At 40.6% G+C, this 16,248-nt stretch overlaps 1 protein-coding gene and 1 pseudogene across 11 annotated transcripts in view; both read left to right on the forward strand.

Moving 5' to 3' along the window:
* The window catches only part of CUNH11orf54 (chromosome unknown C11orf54 homolog), a 35,656-nt gene that overhangs the window by 2,596 nt on the left and 16,812 nt on the right, over nt 1–16,248 (forward strand). For 5 of the 11 annotated variants that reach the window (XR_010338388.1, XR_010338389.1, XR_010338387.1 and 2 more), the window contains exons 2-8: nt 1,750–1,906; nt 4,647–4,745; nt 8,054–8,127; nt 8,307–8,408; nt 10,669–10,845; nt 12,774–12,923; nt 14,913–15,029. Coding sequence is in view for 8 of the 11 variants with exons in the window: in XM_064365415.1 (XP_064221485.1) it covers nt 1,852–1,906; nt 4,647–4,745; nt 8,054–8,127; nt 8,307–8,408; nt 10,669–10,845; nt 12,774–12,923; nt 14,913–15,029 (774 nt within the window). In the remaining 3 variants the exon portion in view is untranslated. Of the gene's footprint in view, nt 1–91; nt 597–1,749; nt 1,907–4,646; nt 4,746–8,053; nt 8,128–8,306; nt 8,409–10,668; nt 10,846–12,773; nt 12,924–14,912; nt 15,030–16,248 lie in introns of those variants that run through there. The other 6 variants (XM_064365409.1, XM_064365411.1, XM_064365412.1 and 3 more) reach the window with 6 other exon arrangements.
* On the forward strand, nt 8,422–10,454 carry LOC105711917 (ribosomal RNA small subunit methyltransferase NEP1-like; annotated as a pseudogene).

Below are 16,248 nucleotides of genomic sequence, written 5' to 3' on the forward strand. Positions count from 1 at the left end.
GTTGGGAGTTCAAGACCAGCCTAACCAACATGGTGAAACCCCGTCTTTAAAAAAAAAAAAAAAAAAAAAAAAAGATATTTAAGTATGATTATATAAAATTTGAGATCCTTTATAAACAGTTACATTTATTTTATTTGGGAGATCAGATTGCATCTATTAAATCACGAACAGTAACAGCTGGTATTTGATAAAGTACTAAGGCAAATATAACATCATAAATGTATGCAATAGAATGGTTATAGAGGATATGTTGTTGGAAAGTACCAGAACTAGAATCCCAGTTTCTAAGCAACCTATGAATTGCTGGAAAATTAGAAAAAAAATTTTGGAAGAATATTTCAAACGGCTGAGGATCACCTTTCACTTGCTGAATAAGCAAGTTAAGGGCAGAGGCCATTCAGATTAATGAAGTGTTCTATTAACAGTTTTAACGAGAACTCCAGCAGTACTCTTAGAAACACCCTTAAGAGTCTTGTCTGTGTTCCCTGTTGTGACTGGCCTGAAGTGGGATACCTGCCTACCTCATATTACTTATATTTTTCCCTGACTTCATTTTATCTCCTCCTGCTTGCATACTTCATCACTGAACACTTGAGGTAAGATACTAATCTCTGTATATGTGTACCTACTTGTTATAAAGTAGACTTAGCATATTTTTATTTATTTTTTAGTTGCAATGATAGAAAAGCATACTTTTAAATAACAAATTATAATTGGTTAATCAGATTGAACCAAGAAAATATGTTTATTTGTAAATGAAAATAAAAATTTGAATTTCAAAGGCTAATCCGTTCCATAAAAGTTTCCATTTCTATTCATAATTTAAATTTTATTTTGAAAAAGTGATAGTCTGAGGAACTCATTTAATTTTTGGCCTAAATGTCAAATGTAGAGTAGAAACACAAATACCTATTATAGAAATACTTGAGAGTCCTGTATACTATTATCTGCAACCATTTAAACACTTATCCACAAACCCCTAAAAAGTACCTTTTGCTTCAAGACCTGTATTCCTTAGACTAACCGTTAGAAAATTGGATGTTCACTCCAGATACATGCTTTTAAAAAAAAGTGAATCAGCCAGGAGCAGTGGCTCACACTTGTAATCACAGCATTTTGGGAGGTGGAGGCGGGAGGATCACGTAAGGCCAGGAATTCAGGACCAGCCTGGGCAACATAGCGAGACCCTGTTTCTATTAAAAAAAATCGTTTTAGGCTGGGCGCAGTGCCTCACGCCTATAATCCTAGCACTTTGAGAGGCTGAGGTAGGTAGGCAGATCACAAGGTCAGGAGATCAAGACCATCCTGGCTAACGTGGTGAAGCCCTGTCTCTACTAAAAAATATAAAAAATTAGCTGGGCATGGTGGCATGGGCCTATAGTCCCAGCTACTCGGGAGGCTGAGGCAGGAGAATTGCCTGAACCCGGGAGGCAGAGGTTGCAGTGAGCCAAGATCTTGCCATTGCACTCCAGCCTGGACAACAGAACGAGACTCCATCTCAAAAAAAAAGATAAAAGAAAAATTATTGAGACTTAGGAGTTCTCCAATAATAATTAAAAAATAGAAGAAGAAAAGAAAAATTAGTTTTAAATTTTAAATTAAAATAAAGTATAAGTATTAAAAGGTCACTTGTCTGTTTCTCACTTCGAATATTAAATGCTAGAAGCTGCGTTTGCCCTTTTGTGAAGATAGAACCTAAATGCCGTTTTGTTCTTTTTATATGTTTGAATGCTTAATGTTCATTTCCAGAACAGAAGCTGTTCATACTTCGTGCACTGTGGACTGGACTCTCGTGATAATTAACCAAGAGTAGCTCTATTTGTCCAACCAGATACCTAAAGAAGAAAGAAAATGGCTTGTGTTGAGTTTTCCTTTCATGTGCCAAGTCTAGAAGAGCTTGCTGGAGGTAAAAACAATATTAACTTTGGATTTTTAAAAATTATCTCAAGAGAAAATTCTTTTAAAAAGATTCTAACATCACGCTAGGTGCAGTGGCTCACGCCTATAATCCCAGCACTTTGGGAGGCTGAAGTGGGTGGATTACCTGAGGTCACGATTTCAAGACCAGCATGACCAACATAGTGAAACCTCGACTCTATTTAAAAAAAAAAAAAAGATTCTAAGATCTATCTATATCTTACTACTTACCTATATCTATCAAAATAATACTTTTGGTACAGAATTCATTTTCCATTTCAGCATCTTCTCCATTTTTATTGAAAAAGTCCAAAATTCTGTTCCTCCAAAAAAACTAAATTTATAATTTATAAATTCTTTTTTCTTTCACTTATAGATTATTGATACCAACTTTACAAGATGAAAATGACTAGTAATCCAAGACTTAAGTATGTGTGATGCCCAGAGTCGCACAATTTTGCTTTAACTTTTTTCACTTACACTATTCTTTAAACATATAATCTACTCTTGTATGTTAATCGTGTTCCCAATATGCTTCCCCTCCCCCACTGATAATGACAGCCTGCCAGTGGACTTGCTTTGATTTCTGTGTATATGTTTATGTATTTCACCTTGTTCAAACAAGTATTTAAGGCAGTTTCCAAAGATAAATTAGGAGGGAAGATAGGTTAAAACAAAAAAAAGGAAAATAGAAACAGTACACAGAATGAAGCCAGGAATAGTACTAATCCAAAGCTGTAAAGTCTGTCAGAATAGCAACCTTTATTTGACAACCTATAGGTTCTGTTCTAATGGAAGCTCTAGAACCTTCCCTCGTTTCTCAAAATGTGTTGTTCTGGTAGTTCATCTGTCATTCTGATGCGATTGAAGTCAAGAAGTAGACTCATTTTTGCTTTGTTGTGACTTTTCCTCTTATAACCTTTTTCTCATCCTGACTGAGTGGTAGCTGGTAAACAATCTGTATTCTTTGGCCTATATTTCTTCATCACTCTGTCTTTCCTGATATGACAGAGCAGCTGGGAATTTTTTCTTTTTCTTTTTCTTTTTTCTTTTTGTAGACACAGGATCTTGCTATACTGCCCAGGATGCTCTTGAACTCCTGGCCTCACTTGATCTTCCTGCCTTGGCCACCTTAAGTGTTGAGATTACAGGCATGAGCCACCATGCTTGGCCAAATTTTTTGATTACTTTTCTAGAACCTGTTTTCACTTTTGTGTTTGTTTCTATTTTCCTTCTATATGTGCAAGATATGTTTAGTAAAAATAGAAATTTTGTGGCTGGGCGCAGTGGCTCATGCCTGTAATCTCAGCACTTTGGGAGGCCAAGTTGGACAGATCTCTTGAGGTCAGGAGTTCAAGAGCAGCCCGGCCAACATGGTGAAACCCTATCTCTACTAAAAGTACAAAAATTAGCTAGGCATGGTGGTGTGTGCCTGTAATTTCAGCTACTTAGGAGTCTTAGGCACAAGAATTGATTGAACCCGGGAGGCAGAGGTTACAGTGAGCCAAGATCACGCCACTGCACTTCAGCCCAGGCAACACTGCAAGCCTCAGTCTCAAAAAAAAAAAGAAATTTCGTCAGAACTTTTAATCCTTAAAAGTACACTGGCTGAAGCAGTGGCTCACATCTGTAATTCCAGCACTTTGGGAAGTCAAGGTGGGCAGATCTCTTGAGCCCAGGAGTTTGAGAGCAGCCTGGGAAACAAGGCAAAAACCCCATTTTTACAAAAAATACAAAAATTTGCCAAGCCTGGTTGCACCCGCCTGTAGTTCCAGCTACCGTGGAAGTTGAGGTGGGAGGATTTCTTGAGCCTGGAGATCAAGGCTGAGTGAGCCAAGATCATGCTGGGTACCTGTGCACTCCAGTCTGGGTGACAGGATGAGGCTATCAGAGTGGGACTCTGTCTCAAAAAAAAAAAAAAAAAAATACATTGAGGCTGGGTGTGATGGCTCATTGTAATCCCCCTGCACTTTGGGAGACCCAAGGCAGATCACTGATACCAGGAGTTCGAGACCGGCTGGGCAATATAGCAAGACCTGGTCTCTACAAATAAAAGAGAAGCGGGGGGAAATACATTGGTCTTACGTTAATAACTTTGAGACACCTGTGCTTTTTTACGCTGTTATTGAGGTATAACTATCTACAGTAAAATACCCTAATTTTGAGGGTACAGCTTGATGAATGTTATCAGTGTTTACACCCATGTAACTTCTATCCAGATCAAAATGTAAAATATTTCCGACATCCCAGAAGACTCCTTTGCACACCTTCCCAATCAGCCTTGATCCATTGCCTGTTTTTGAGATGCATAAGGTGAAGTAATATTGTATATAGTCTTTTGTGTCTGGCTGCTTTGCTCAACATTTTATCTGTTACCTTCATTGAAGTTGTTACGTGTGATTGCTTACTTTTTAAAAAGTTTAAATGTTTGCATTTCAGTTGGTTTTTGGAATCTTTTTTCAAAAACGAAGGTAATCCTCACCCTCACACAAGTGCAGTCTGTTTATCTTCAACAATTGGAAATCACTGTAGATGAAGTATTCATGTATTTTAGTCTACATTATACCTTGTGATTATGTCTGATGTCTAATTATATTCATTAATAAGACCATTTTCCCCTTCTTTTTTATTATACGAGTTGAGGTGGGAAGTGTGTTGAGGGCACTTTAGATATGTGGTAGCCAAGTTTTTACATGAGGTTAAATAATCTTATTCCTTGTCTTTATTAGTTATGCAGATGGGGTTAAAAGATAACTTTGCTGATGTCCAGGTCTCTGTAGTTGATTGCCCTGATTTGACTAAGGAACCCTTTACCTTTCCTGTAAAAGGTAAGCAGTTTTTGCAATTAGCTTTCGTTGTTTAGTTGTAATCCTTTTTTGAAACTAGAATTATTTTTAAGGACATCTTAAATTATCTACAAATAAAGGATATTGTCACTCACAATATTTAGGCTAAATTGTGCTAAGTTTTTGTGCTCACTCTTCTGATATTGATTAAATTTCATTTCATACTCTTATGGAAAAAGATTGTGTTTTATGCACTTATATAACCTTCACAGAATATAGAATACATATCCAACAGGTTAAAATTCTTTATATCACATGAGAGTTTTGCTTTTAATTGCTCAGACTATTATGGAAACTGATTTTAATTTTTATGATTTTGTTTATTCAAGACCACAGGGGATCCTAAAACCTTGTATTTGAATAATCTATCAAAACTAACCCTTCAACAAATTTGCCAAGTGGGCGTCCACTGTTCGAAGTGAGAAGGAAGGGAAATTAGTATTAGCAGAATAAAATAATTTGTCAGTGTGATAGATAATTATTTGATGTTTTAGTTTTTACAATAACACTGCAAGATGAGTAGTAACCCTGGTTTATAGATGAGAAAACTGAAGCTTAGAGAGGCTAGGTAAGCTCAGTGTACATCATAATCAGGATTCGAATGCAAGTCTGTCTGTTTCCAAAGTCTAACCTTCTCCCTGAGGAGTTTGAGGATAAACACTCAAAGTGTTCTTTTTATTATGTAATTGATATATTTGCTAAAAAGGAGTTTGCATAGAAATTCTGGCCTCTAGTTCTGCCTTAACATATCTGACTTTGGGCCGGGCGCGGTGGCTCAAGCCTGTAATCCCAGCACTTTGGGAGGCCGAGGCGGGTGGATCACGAGGTCAAGAGATCGAGACCATCCTGGTCAACATTGTGAAACCCCGTCTCTACTAATACAAAAAAAATTAGCTGAGCATGGTGGCGCGTGCCTGTAATCCCAGCTACTCAGGAGGCTGAGGCAGGAGAATTGCCTGAACCCAGGAGGCGGAGGTTGCGGTGAGCCGAGATCGCGCCATTGCACTCCAGCCTGGGTAACGAGAGCGAAACTCTGTCTCAAAAAAAAAAAAAAAAAAAAAAAACATATCTGACTTTGAGATACATGGGGAGATTTGAATTGAATGTTCTCTGGAAGTCTTTCCAGCTTAAACAATCTTTGATTTTAAGTAGAGCTGTAAATTCTAGAAGGCTTGTGTACCATATGGCAATTTCTTTTAACTTCTTGAAAGCATTTAGCATAATACTTTTTTATAGTTTTTTTTAAATATGAGAGTAATAATATTTCCCCTGCTAATTAAGTAATTAATTAAAATTAAATCAAGGTCAGGAAACAGAAGAATACAAGAAAGAAGAAAAAAAATCGTTAATCTTTTTTCTTTTTTCTTTTTTTTTTTTTTTTGAGATGGAGTCTTGCTCTGTCACCCAGGCTGGATTATGGAGTACAGTGGTGTGATCTTGGCTCACTGCAACCTCTGCCTCCTGGGTTCAAGCGATTCCCATACATCAGCCTCCCAAGTAGCTGGGATTACAGGCGTGCACCATGATGCCTGGCTAATTTTTGTATTTTTAGTAGAGACTGGGTTTCATCATGTTGGTCAGGCTGGTCTCGAACTCCCGACCTCAAGTGATCAACCCACCTCAGCCTCCCAAAGTGCTGGGATGACAGGTGTGAGCTACCACACCTGGCCAAAATTATTAGTTTTAATTCTGTCATGCAGAGTTATACTTTTAAAAAGTGTTTTCCGGTCAATAATTTGTGAGTCTTTAAGTTGCAATACTAGAAGGCAGATATGTGTCTAATATGTGTATGTATGATCTTTCATAAACGTAGTTAGGTGTTCAAGACCAGCCTGGCCAACATGGTAAAACCCCATCTCTACTTTAAAAAAAAATTATCTGGGTGTGGTGGTGTGTTCGACATTTTCTGCATGAACTGGTCTTGCTAAGACCACCAATGACCTTAAAATGTTTTACTAGTATTATTTCACCTCTCTGTATATTTCATACTGCTTGGCCATTGCTGCCTGACATTCTCCCCTAGGTTCTATCTCGTCTATCATTGTTTCACCTCTTCTTCCTTGGTACCTTTCCTTCCTCCTTTCTTCCATACTTTTCTTGATTCCTTTTTCTTTTTAATAGGCTTTTAAATGTTGATGCTTTCCAGAATTATTTCCTTAGCCTTTTCTTATTTTTAATAACCTATCTGGTTTTTTTAAAAATCTACTCTTATGGTTTTAATTACTACCTGAATACAACTTTGAAATTTGTATGTCTCACCTAGATCTCTCTGGGTTGTTTTGTTTCATTTCGTTTTCTGAGACAGAGTCACTCTGTTGCCCAGGCTGGAGTGCAGTGGCGTGATCTTGGCTCACTGCAACGTCTGCCCCCACCCAAGTTCAAGTGATCCTCCTGCCTCAGCCTCCCGAGTAGATGGGATTACAGGTGTGCACCATGACACCTGGCTAATTTTTGTATTTTTAGTAGAGACTGGGTTTCATCATGTTGACCAGGCTGGTCTTGAACTCCTGACTTTAGGTGATCTACCTGCCTCAGCCTCCCAAAGTGCTGGGATTACAGGCATGAGCCACCACGCCCAGCTTGTTTTGTTTTTTAAGATGGTCTCACTCTGTTGCCCAGGCTGGAGTGCAGTGGTGCAATCTCGCCTCCGGCCCACCACCTCCACCTCCCAGGTTTAAGCAATTCTCCTGCCTCAGCCTCCTAGGCAGCTAGAACTACAGGTGCACGCCACCACACCCAGCTAATTTTTGTGTTCTTGGGAGAGACTGGGTTTTGCCATGTTGGCCAGGCTCGTCTCAAACTCCTGATCTCAAGTGATACTCCCGCCTCAGCCTCCGAAAGTGCTGGGATTACAGGTATGAGCCATTGCGTCTGGCCTAAGAATTTATATTCTATCAGAGCAAAATATTTTAAATTAAAAAACAAAAAACAATTTTAACCAAAAAAAAATACATTTTTTTAAAGAAATAAGGCATTAAAGACATTCTGCAAACCTCACCCAATCCAAACTTTTGGCCCCAGTTCTAACCCTTGCCCTTGCCTTGTGTTGTCTTTATGCCACTGACTATAGAAGCCATGCTTGGTTATGATGATATTAGAGACACAGGTAGTTAAAATAGGACAGGGGTTCTAGCTACTTATATTTTCCAGTCCCTGAATATTGGTAAAACTCTATGAGAATGGAGAAGTTACGTACTGTTAATAAATTAAATTCATGTCTTCTCACATTTTATTATTAAATTAGATGTTTGCCTATTTTTAAGATGGCTTGTGTTTTTTTCTTTTTTAAGGCATCTGTGGGAAAACTAGAATTGCAGAAGTAGGAGGTGTGCCTTACTTATTGCCTCTTGTAAACCAAAAAAAAGTAAGTACTTTTACTCTGCATGTTCACTTGAAGATTGTAGAAGTTGGATTGATTACCCTGTTTATTATTAGAAGACCTGTTGCTCAATTGGCAAGGAAGTGCTAATGGACCGGTAATAAAAGATAAACCATAGACTAGGTCAAGTTATAATTTAAATAATATTTTTTCCACTTCTATAGGTTTATGATCTGAATAAAATTGCAAAAGAAATCAAGCTACCTGGAGCATTTATTCTTGGAGCAGGAGCAGGTCCATTTCAAACTCTCGGGTTCAATTCTGAGGTCAGCATATATAAGATAATTATTTTACTTTACTGATTTGACATTTGATTTGTCTTTTTGCTTTTAGTGCCAAAAATCCTACTTTCTGACTGAATTGTAAATCTCTCTGCAGATTTAATACTACTTGATATAGATTTGTGGTATAGCACACACTCCAACTGGTCTAACTGTAATGAGTACTAACTTACAGTTTTAGATTTTCTTAGGTTATAGGTTCAGCCTTAAATAAATGCAGGGTCCTAGGCTATTCTGCTGAAGGTTTGGATTATAAAATACTTATATTCTTACAGGATTCCTAGCTTCTCTATAAATCTTTGCTTTGGGTATGCAGGCAGCTTTGGATCAGAAGATGAATGGAATAATAGTGATCTGGTCAACTCCCTCTTCCAGACCAAATAGTAGGAAACTATCAGAATAGTATGATGGTTCTTTATAAAAGTTAATAGTGATTACTAGTATATATTATTACATATGAAAATATTACTGTTTCTAGATGGGCACGGTGGCTCACGCCTGTAATCCCAGCAATTTGGGATACTGAGGTGGGCGGATCACCTGAGGTCAGGAGTTTGAAACCAACCTGACCAACATGGAGAAACCCTGTCTCTTAAAAAAAAAAAAACAGAAAAAGAAAATACTTTGAATCTCATCAATAGAAGACTTCAGTCTGCTCATTCTCTCATAACTTCTTCAGATATGACTATTAGTAGTCCTACAAGTTCTTTGCAGAAACATTAATACAATTTGCCTAGCATTCAAGTTAGGAAAAAAAGTTTAAAAGTTAAAAAGAAAAAATGGGTTGCAAGATGGCCACACCCAGTGGTGGATTCAAGCCTCATGAGCGAAGCGGTGGGGAGCAGGCAGAGGACTGGGATGCTGTGGCCCCCAAGCGGCCCCAAGTCGGGGCAGGAAACAAGATGGGAGGCCGTAGGCTTATTGTGGTACTGGAAGGGGCCAGTCTGGAGACAGTCAAGGTAGGGAAGACATATGAGCTACTTACCTGTGATAAGCACAAGTCTACATTGTTGAAGAATGGACAGGACACCGGGGAAGTGCGGCCAGACATAGCCCACCAGAGCTTGCTGATGCTGATGGATGGTCCCCTGAACTGAGCTGGCTTGCTGCAGGTTTATATCCACACACAGAAGAATGTTCTGATTGAAGTGAACCCCCAGACCCGAATTCCTAGAACCTTTGACCGCTTTTGTGGCCTAATGGTTCAGCTTTTACACAAGCTCAGTGTTCGAGCCACTGATGGCCCCCAGAAGCTTTTGAAGGTAATTAAGAATCCAGTATCAGATCACTTACCAGTTGGATGTATGAAAGTTGGCACTTCTTTTTCCATCCTGGTTGTCAGTGATCTGCGTGAGCTAGTGCCCAGCGGTGATCCTATTTTTTTTGTGGTGGGGGCCTTTGCCTATGGTAAGGTCAGTGTGGAGTATACAGAGAAGATGGTGTCCATCAGCAACTATCCTCTTTCTGCTGCCCTCACCTGCGCAAAACTTACCACAGCCTTTGAGGAAGTATGGAGGGTCGTTTGACAGTAGTAGAACTTGTTCTGAAACCAGAAACTGTTGATGTCACATCCTTTGACCCTGGTCTGAGCTGACTGCTGGAAGATGATCCAGATTGTGGAGTTTGGGGAGCCAAGGCTGTACATTTGCTATTTGTTTATCCTATGAATACTGCTCTTGCAAAAAATAAAAATAATTAATAAATAAATAAAATTAAAAAAAAACAAAAAAAGTTTAAAAGTTAAAATAAGATATTTAATGTAAGTTATAGATACACTGTAAGAAATACTATACATTTTTTTTTTTTTGAGACAGAGTCTCACTCTGTCTCCAGGCTGGAGTGCAGTTTCATGATCTCAGCTCACTGCAACCTCCGCCTACTGGGTTCAAGCAATTCTACCTCAGCCTCCCGAATAGCTAGAACTACAGGTGTGCACCACCATACCCAGCTAATTTTTGTGTTTTTTGTAGAGATGGGGTTTCACCATGTTGGCCTCATGATCTGCCCACCTTGGCCTCCCAAAGTGCTGGAATGACAGGCATGAGTCACTGCACCCAGCCTATAAATATCTTATAAAATGTTTTTCAAGTTTTTTATGTCTAAAATTAAATATTGCATATTTTATGTTCTCTTATTAGGACTTGAACTAAAATGTCTTAAAAGGATTAAATGTTTTGTGACATTATTCAAGATATTCTTATTGCAGAGATATAAAGATTGACTAATTACCTTACTTTCTTTTCAGTTTATGCCAGTTATTCAGACAGAAAGTGAACACAAGCCTCCTGTGAATGGAAGTTACTTTGCCCATGTGAACTCTGCAGATGGAGGGTGCCTACTGGAGAAATACCGTGAGAAACGTCATGATTTTGAGTGTGCATTACTGGCTAATCTTTTTGCCAGTGAGGGGCAACCTGGCAAGGTGATTTTGTCCATAAAAATGCAATATTCTCTAAATGTTCTCAGATAGCTAAAAATTTGAACTATTACTACCCTAAATATGGTTTTGCTAAGAAAATTAGAGCTTCTCACTTTGGGAGGCCAAGGTAGATGGATAACTTGAGGTCAGGAGTTCAAGACCAGCCTGGCCAACATGGTGAAACCCTATCTGTACCAAAAAATACAAAAATTAATAGGGTGTGGTGGTGTGTGCCTGTATTCCCAGCTACTCAAGAGGCTGAGGTGAGAGAATCACTCAGACCCAGAAGGCGGAGGTTGTGGTGAGCTGAGATTGTGCCACTGTACTCCAGTCTGGGCCAGTGAGTGAGACTCTATCTCAAGAAAAAAAAAAAGAAAAGAAAAAGAAAATTAGAGCTTCTTAAGTCAAAGCTCTTTAACCCAGTAATGAAAGATTGAGAGAGTACTACATGCAGAGCAAAAGTTATCTTTAAAACTAAGGTTAAGAATAATACAGCTGGAGGTTGGACACAGTGGCTCACGCCTGTAATTCCAGCACTTTGGGAGGTCGAGATGGATGGATTCCCTGAGGTCAAGAGTTTGAGACCAGTCTGGCCAACATGGTGAAACCCCATCTCTACTAAAAATACAAAAATTGGCAGGCATGGTGGCACACTCCTGTAGTCCCAGCTACTTGGGAGGCTGAGGTAGGAGAATCGCTTGAACCTGGGAGATGGAAGTTGCAGTGAGCCAAGATGGCACCATTGCATTCCAGTCTGGGCAACAGAGGAAGATTCTGTCTCAAAAAGAAAAAAAAAAAAAAGAATAATACAGCTAGTACAGTGGCTCATGCCTATAATTCCAGCGCTTTGAGAGGCCAAAGCTGGAGGATTACTTAAGGCTAGCAGTTTCAGACCACCCTGGGCAGCATAGCAAGACCCTGTCTCTAAACGATTTTTTTTTTAATTAGCCAGGTGTGGCGATACATGCCTGTAGTCCTAGCTACTCAAGAGACTGAGGCAAAAGGACCCCTTGTACCCAGGTGTTTGAGGCTGCAATGAGCTGTGATCATGCCACTGCACTCCTACCTGGGTGACAGCAAGACCTGTCTCAAAAAAAAAAAAAAAGAATAACACTTAGTAAGCAAGACCTTCTGAGAACCAAAAGATAATAGAATATTAATTTGGGGAGTGAGTTAGTCATCTACATGAACCACACACAGCTAAAATAAATAATGCTCACTTATAGGTAGTAAATAGGTTATTTGCTCCTTTCTGACAAATCACACATGCTCTAGATAGAAATGGTGGTAGCAAAAACTTACAGCAAGAAGAAAGTAAGGAAAATTAATGCCTTACTTCATATTTACTTCCTGTTAGTACACAAAAGATGATTTCACTGTTAGCTTTTGTGAAGACTCTCCTGTTTTGTAAGTGGAGATAGCCTCTTCAGCTACTTTGAGATACGAGATTGGGAAGTGAAAATACTTAACTTCCGAGTTGGGGAGATAACACAGTACAGAATTTTAAGGGAAGTGAGAAAATGTAATCGTTTTCTCCTCACCCCCACTTACCAAAGGTTAATCCTTTAAAGCAGGTAATTCTCAACCTTTTACTGCCTTGACATGTATGTTAAGAGTCTCTAGAGTTCAGTGTAGGACTCGTCTGTAACTCTCAGTTTCTCAGTTGAAGAAAGCATGCTTAAGACTTATCAGTAAATTACATACAACTGATACATATGCATGTGTGTGTTTGTGTGTGTGTGTGTGTGTGTGTTTATATACATATATATATGATTGATCAAGACTCACTGGGTTGTGACGTCTAAACTCAGATCTGGGGGCTCTAAGCAAAGAACAGAATATTTGCTTGATAGCATTAAATTATATAATGTTTTACTTAGGTAGTTATTTTGCAGCATAATCAATGGTATGCATCTTTATTTCCTCTATAGGTAATTGAGGTGAAAGCCAAAAGAAGAACTGGACCACTTAACTTTGTGACTTGTATGAGACAGACCCTGGAAAAACATTATGGAAATAAGCCTATAGGAATGGGAGGTACTTTCATAATTCAGAAGGGAAAAGTGAAGTCTCACATTATGGTAAGAGGCCACATGTGAATACATGCATGAAGGAGTTTGTGTATGTACACATGCTTAAGATCTTAGGATTGTTTTTTTCAAACGGAGCCTCAATAAATGAATGAATGAATGAATGAATGAAGCCTCACTCTGTTGCCCAGGCTGGAGTGCAGTGGCACAATCTTGGCTCACTGCAACCTCTGCCTCCCAGATTCAAGGAATTCTCCTGCCTCAGCCTTCCGAGTGACTGAGATTATAGGCATACACCACCACGCCAGGCTCGTTTTGTAGTTTTAGTAGAGACATGGTTTTGCCATGTTGGCCAGACTGGTCTCCAACTACCGACCTCGGGTGATCCACTGGCCTCGGCCTCCCAAGGTGCTGGGATTACAGATGTTAAGACACTGTGCCCAGCCAGATCTTAGGATTGTAAAGTATATGTTGGGAATTCTACATTAAAAGACACTGTAAACAAATCCTTTTTACTATGATTGTATTACTTTAAAATTTAAGTGATAATATTGTAAATCAGATTGTGAGATAATGTATTTTTCTTTTTTTTTTTTTGAGACGGAGTTTTGCTATTGTTGCCCAGGCTGGAGTGCAATGGCGTGATCTCAGCTCACCGCAACCTCCACCTCCTGGGTTCAAGTGATTCTCCTGCTTAGCCCCCAGAGTAGCTGGGATTACAGTCATTCACCACCATGCCCAGCTAATCTAGTATTTTTTAGTAGAGATGGGGTTTCACCATGTTGATCAGGCTGATCTCGAACTCCTGACCTCAGGTGATCCACCCACCTCAGCCTCCCAAAGTGCTGGGATTACAGGTGTGAGCTACCACACCTGCCAAGATAATGTCTTTATCCATGTTAATATATTAAAACTTAATTTTGAATATATTTGTTTTTAAGATAAAGATAAATTCCAGGCCCACACAGCGACTCATGCCTGTAATCCAAGTACTTTGAGAGGCCCAGGTGGGAGGACTGCTGGAGGCTAGGAATTCAAAACCAGCCTGGTCACCATAGTGATGATGGCAGCAGCAGGCAGACTGAAGTGGCTGCAGCAGGGAGACACGGCTGGGGCTGCACACTCCACGGAGCCAGTGGAAGCTGGGGACAAGTGGGAGTCCCACCCCTTCTGAGTTGGCATGGGAGCTCCCTTGGTGCCACTGCAGCTGTCCAAGCCATGGCTGTGGTCCCTGGCATCCCTGTGTTGTCAGGCTCCAGAGCAGGCAGGAGTCCTACCTTCCCAAGTGCAGCTGTAGCTGCTCAAACCCGCAGCTATAGACCTGGGTCTCCTGCTCCACGGAGCAGGCAGGAGCCCTACCTTCTCCACGAAGCTGTAGCTGCACAAACTGTGGCTACAGACCCAGGCATTCCTGTACTCTTGAGGGTCTAGCAAGACCCCCACTGCTCTTGCAGGCTTGGAAATGCCTGCTCCCATTGCCTGGCTTCTCCCTGCTGGCAGCTCCGGCTGCAATCCAGGAGCAAAGTCAGGCCGAGCCCTGATGTTGTCATAGCCCAGCCAAGTGTGCACACGCTCACGGTAGTGCTGACACACCAGCCCCCTGCCGCCCCAGCCCCCTCTGGGTTTTGGGTGCTGACACAAGCAGAGAAGGGAAACAGCGGGGGCTGAGGGCAGCTCGGCACTGGGCTTCAGGCACCCTTTGGCACCTACAGCCTGGATTCCGTGAATGGCAGCAGGAGGCAGACAGATTCCTGGACAGAAGGGGTCGGGTTTCCGGTGAGGCCCCACCTTCAGGCCAGAGAGGGCCTGAAGGCTGGGGGCCCAGCTGCCAATCCCACAGACCAGACTGGAAACTTGTGGTGTCTTTTCCAGGCCCACCGTGATCACCCCACTGCACTCCAGCCTGGGTGATCAGAGCCAGACTCTATCTCACAAAAAATAAAAATAAAAAATAAATAAGTGAATAAAATATATTTTTAAAAATTTTTAATTCTTAGTAACATTCAGTATGTTTACCTATGTAATTATCTTTTGTTGTAGCCCGCAGAATTTTCTTCCTGCCCCTTGAACTCTGATGAAGATGTCAATAAATGGTTGCATTTTTATGAGATGAAGGCTCCTTTGGTTTGTCTGCCAGTTTTTGTCTCCAGAGACCCAGTAAGTCTGTGTCTGTGTCTGTTTTTTATACTATACTACAGTGATAATGCTTGATTTTTAGGCTAATCTTTAAGAACGAGGCACTTTTTGTGTTGTTGTTTTCTCATTTTTTAAGACACAGTTTCACTCTTATTGCCCAGGCTGGAGTGCAACAGCACTATCTCAGCTCACTGCAACCTCCACCTCCCAGGTTCAAACGATTCTTCTGCCTCAGCCTTCTGAGTAGCTGGGATTACAGGCATGCGCCACGGCACCTGGCTAATTTTTGTATTTTTAGTAGAGACTGGGTTTTGCCATGTTGATCAGGCTAGTCTCAAACTCCTGACCTCAGATGACCTGCCCACCTCCTCCCAAAGTGCTGGGATTACAAGCTGAGCCACCTCACCCAGCCATGTGGTGTTGTTATTTAAGAATTAGGGGGCCGGGCGTGGTGGCTCACGCCTGTAATCCAAGCAGTTTGGAGGCCAAGGCAGGCGGATCACCTGAGGTCAGGAGTTCAAGACCAGCCTGACCAACATAGTGAAACCCCGTCTTAAAAAAAAAAAAAAAAAAAAGAATTAGGATAGCCTCTAAGTTATTTTGGAAGATAAGGGAGCTCTTCACCATCCTGTTAGGCAGAACAGATTTTACCTTTGAGGTAATGAAGGCACAAGCATTTTAAATAACATCCAAAATTATTTTATTAAATAGCAGGTGTAGCTGGGCATGGTGGCATACCACAGTATTCCCAACTACTGAGGAGGCTGACTTGAACCCAGAATTTTGAGACCAGCCTGGGCAACACTGTAACCACCATCTCAAAACAAGCAAACAAACAAACAATAGTAGAGTCACAACTAGGATTCAGGTCTCCTATCATCTTGTTTGGTGTTCATTATATTACAATACTATATACTAGGAAAAAAAATTATAGACCAGTTCCAAGCAAATGTCTACTATATTATTGGTTTTTTGTTTTGTTTTGTTTTGTTTCGTTTTTGTGACAGAGTCTTGCTCTGTTGCCCAGACTAGAGTGCAGTGGTGCCATTTCATCTCACTGCAACCTCTGCCTCCTGGGTTCAAGCAATTCTCCTGCCTCAGCCTCCTGAGTAGCTGGGATTACAGGTGCTCACCATCACACCCGGCCAATTTTTGTATTTTTGGTAGAGACAGGGTTTCGCCATGTTAGCCAGGGTGGTCTGGAGCTCCTGACCTCAAGTGATCTGCCCACATCAGCCTC

The sequence above is a fragment of the Aotus nancymaae genome, unplaced genomic scaffold, assembly GCF_030222135.1.
Source record: "Aotus nancymaae isolate 86718 unplaced genomic scaffold, 86718_ANA_hifiasm-v0.15.2.pri h1tg000059l, whole genome shotgun sequence".
NCBI lineage: Eukaryota > Metazoa > Chordata > Mammalia > Primates > Aotidae > Aotus > Aotus nancymaae.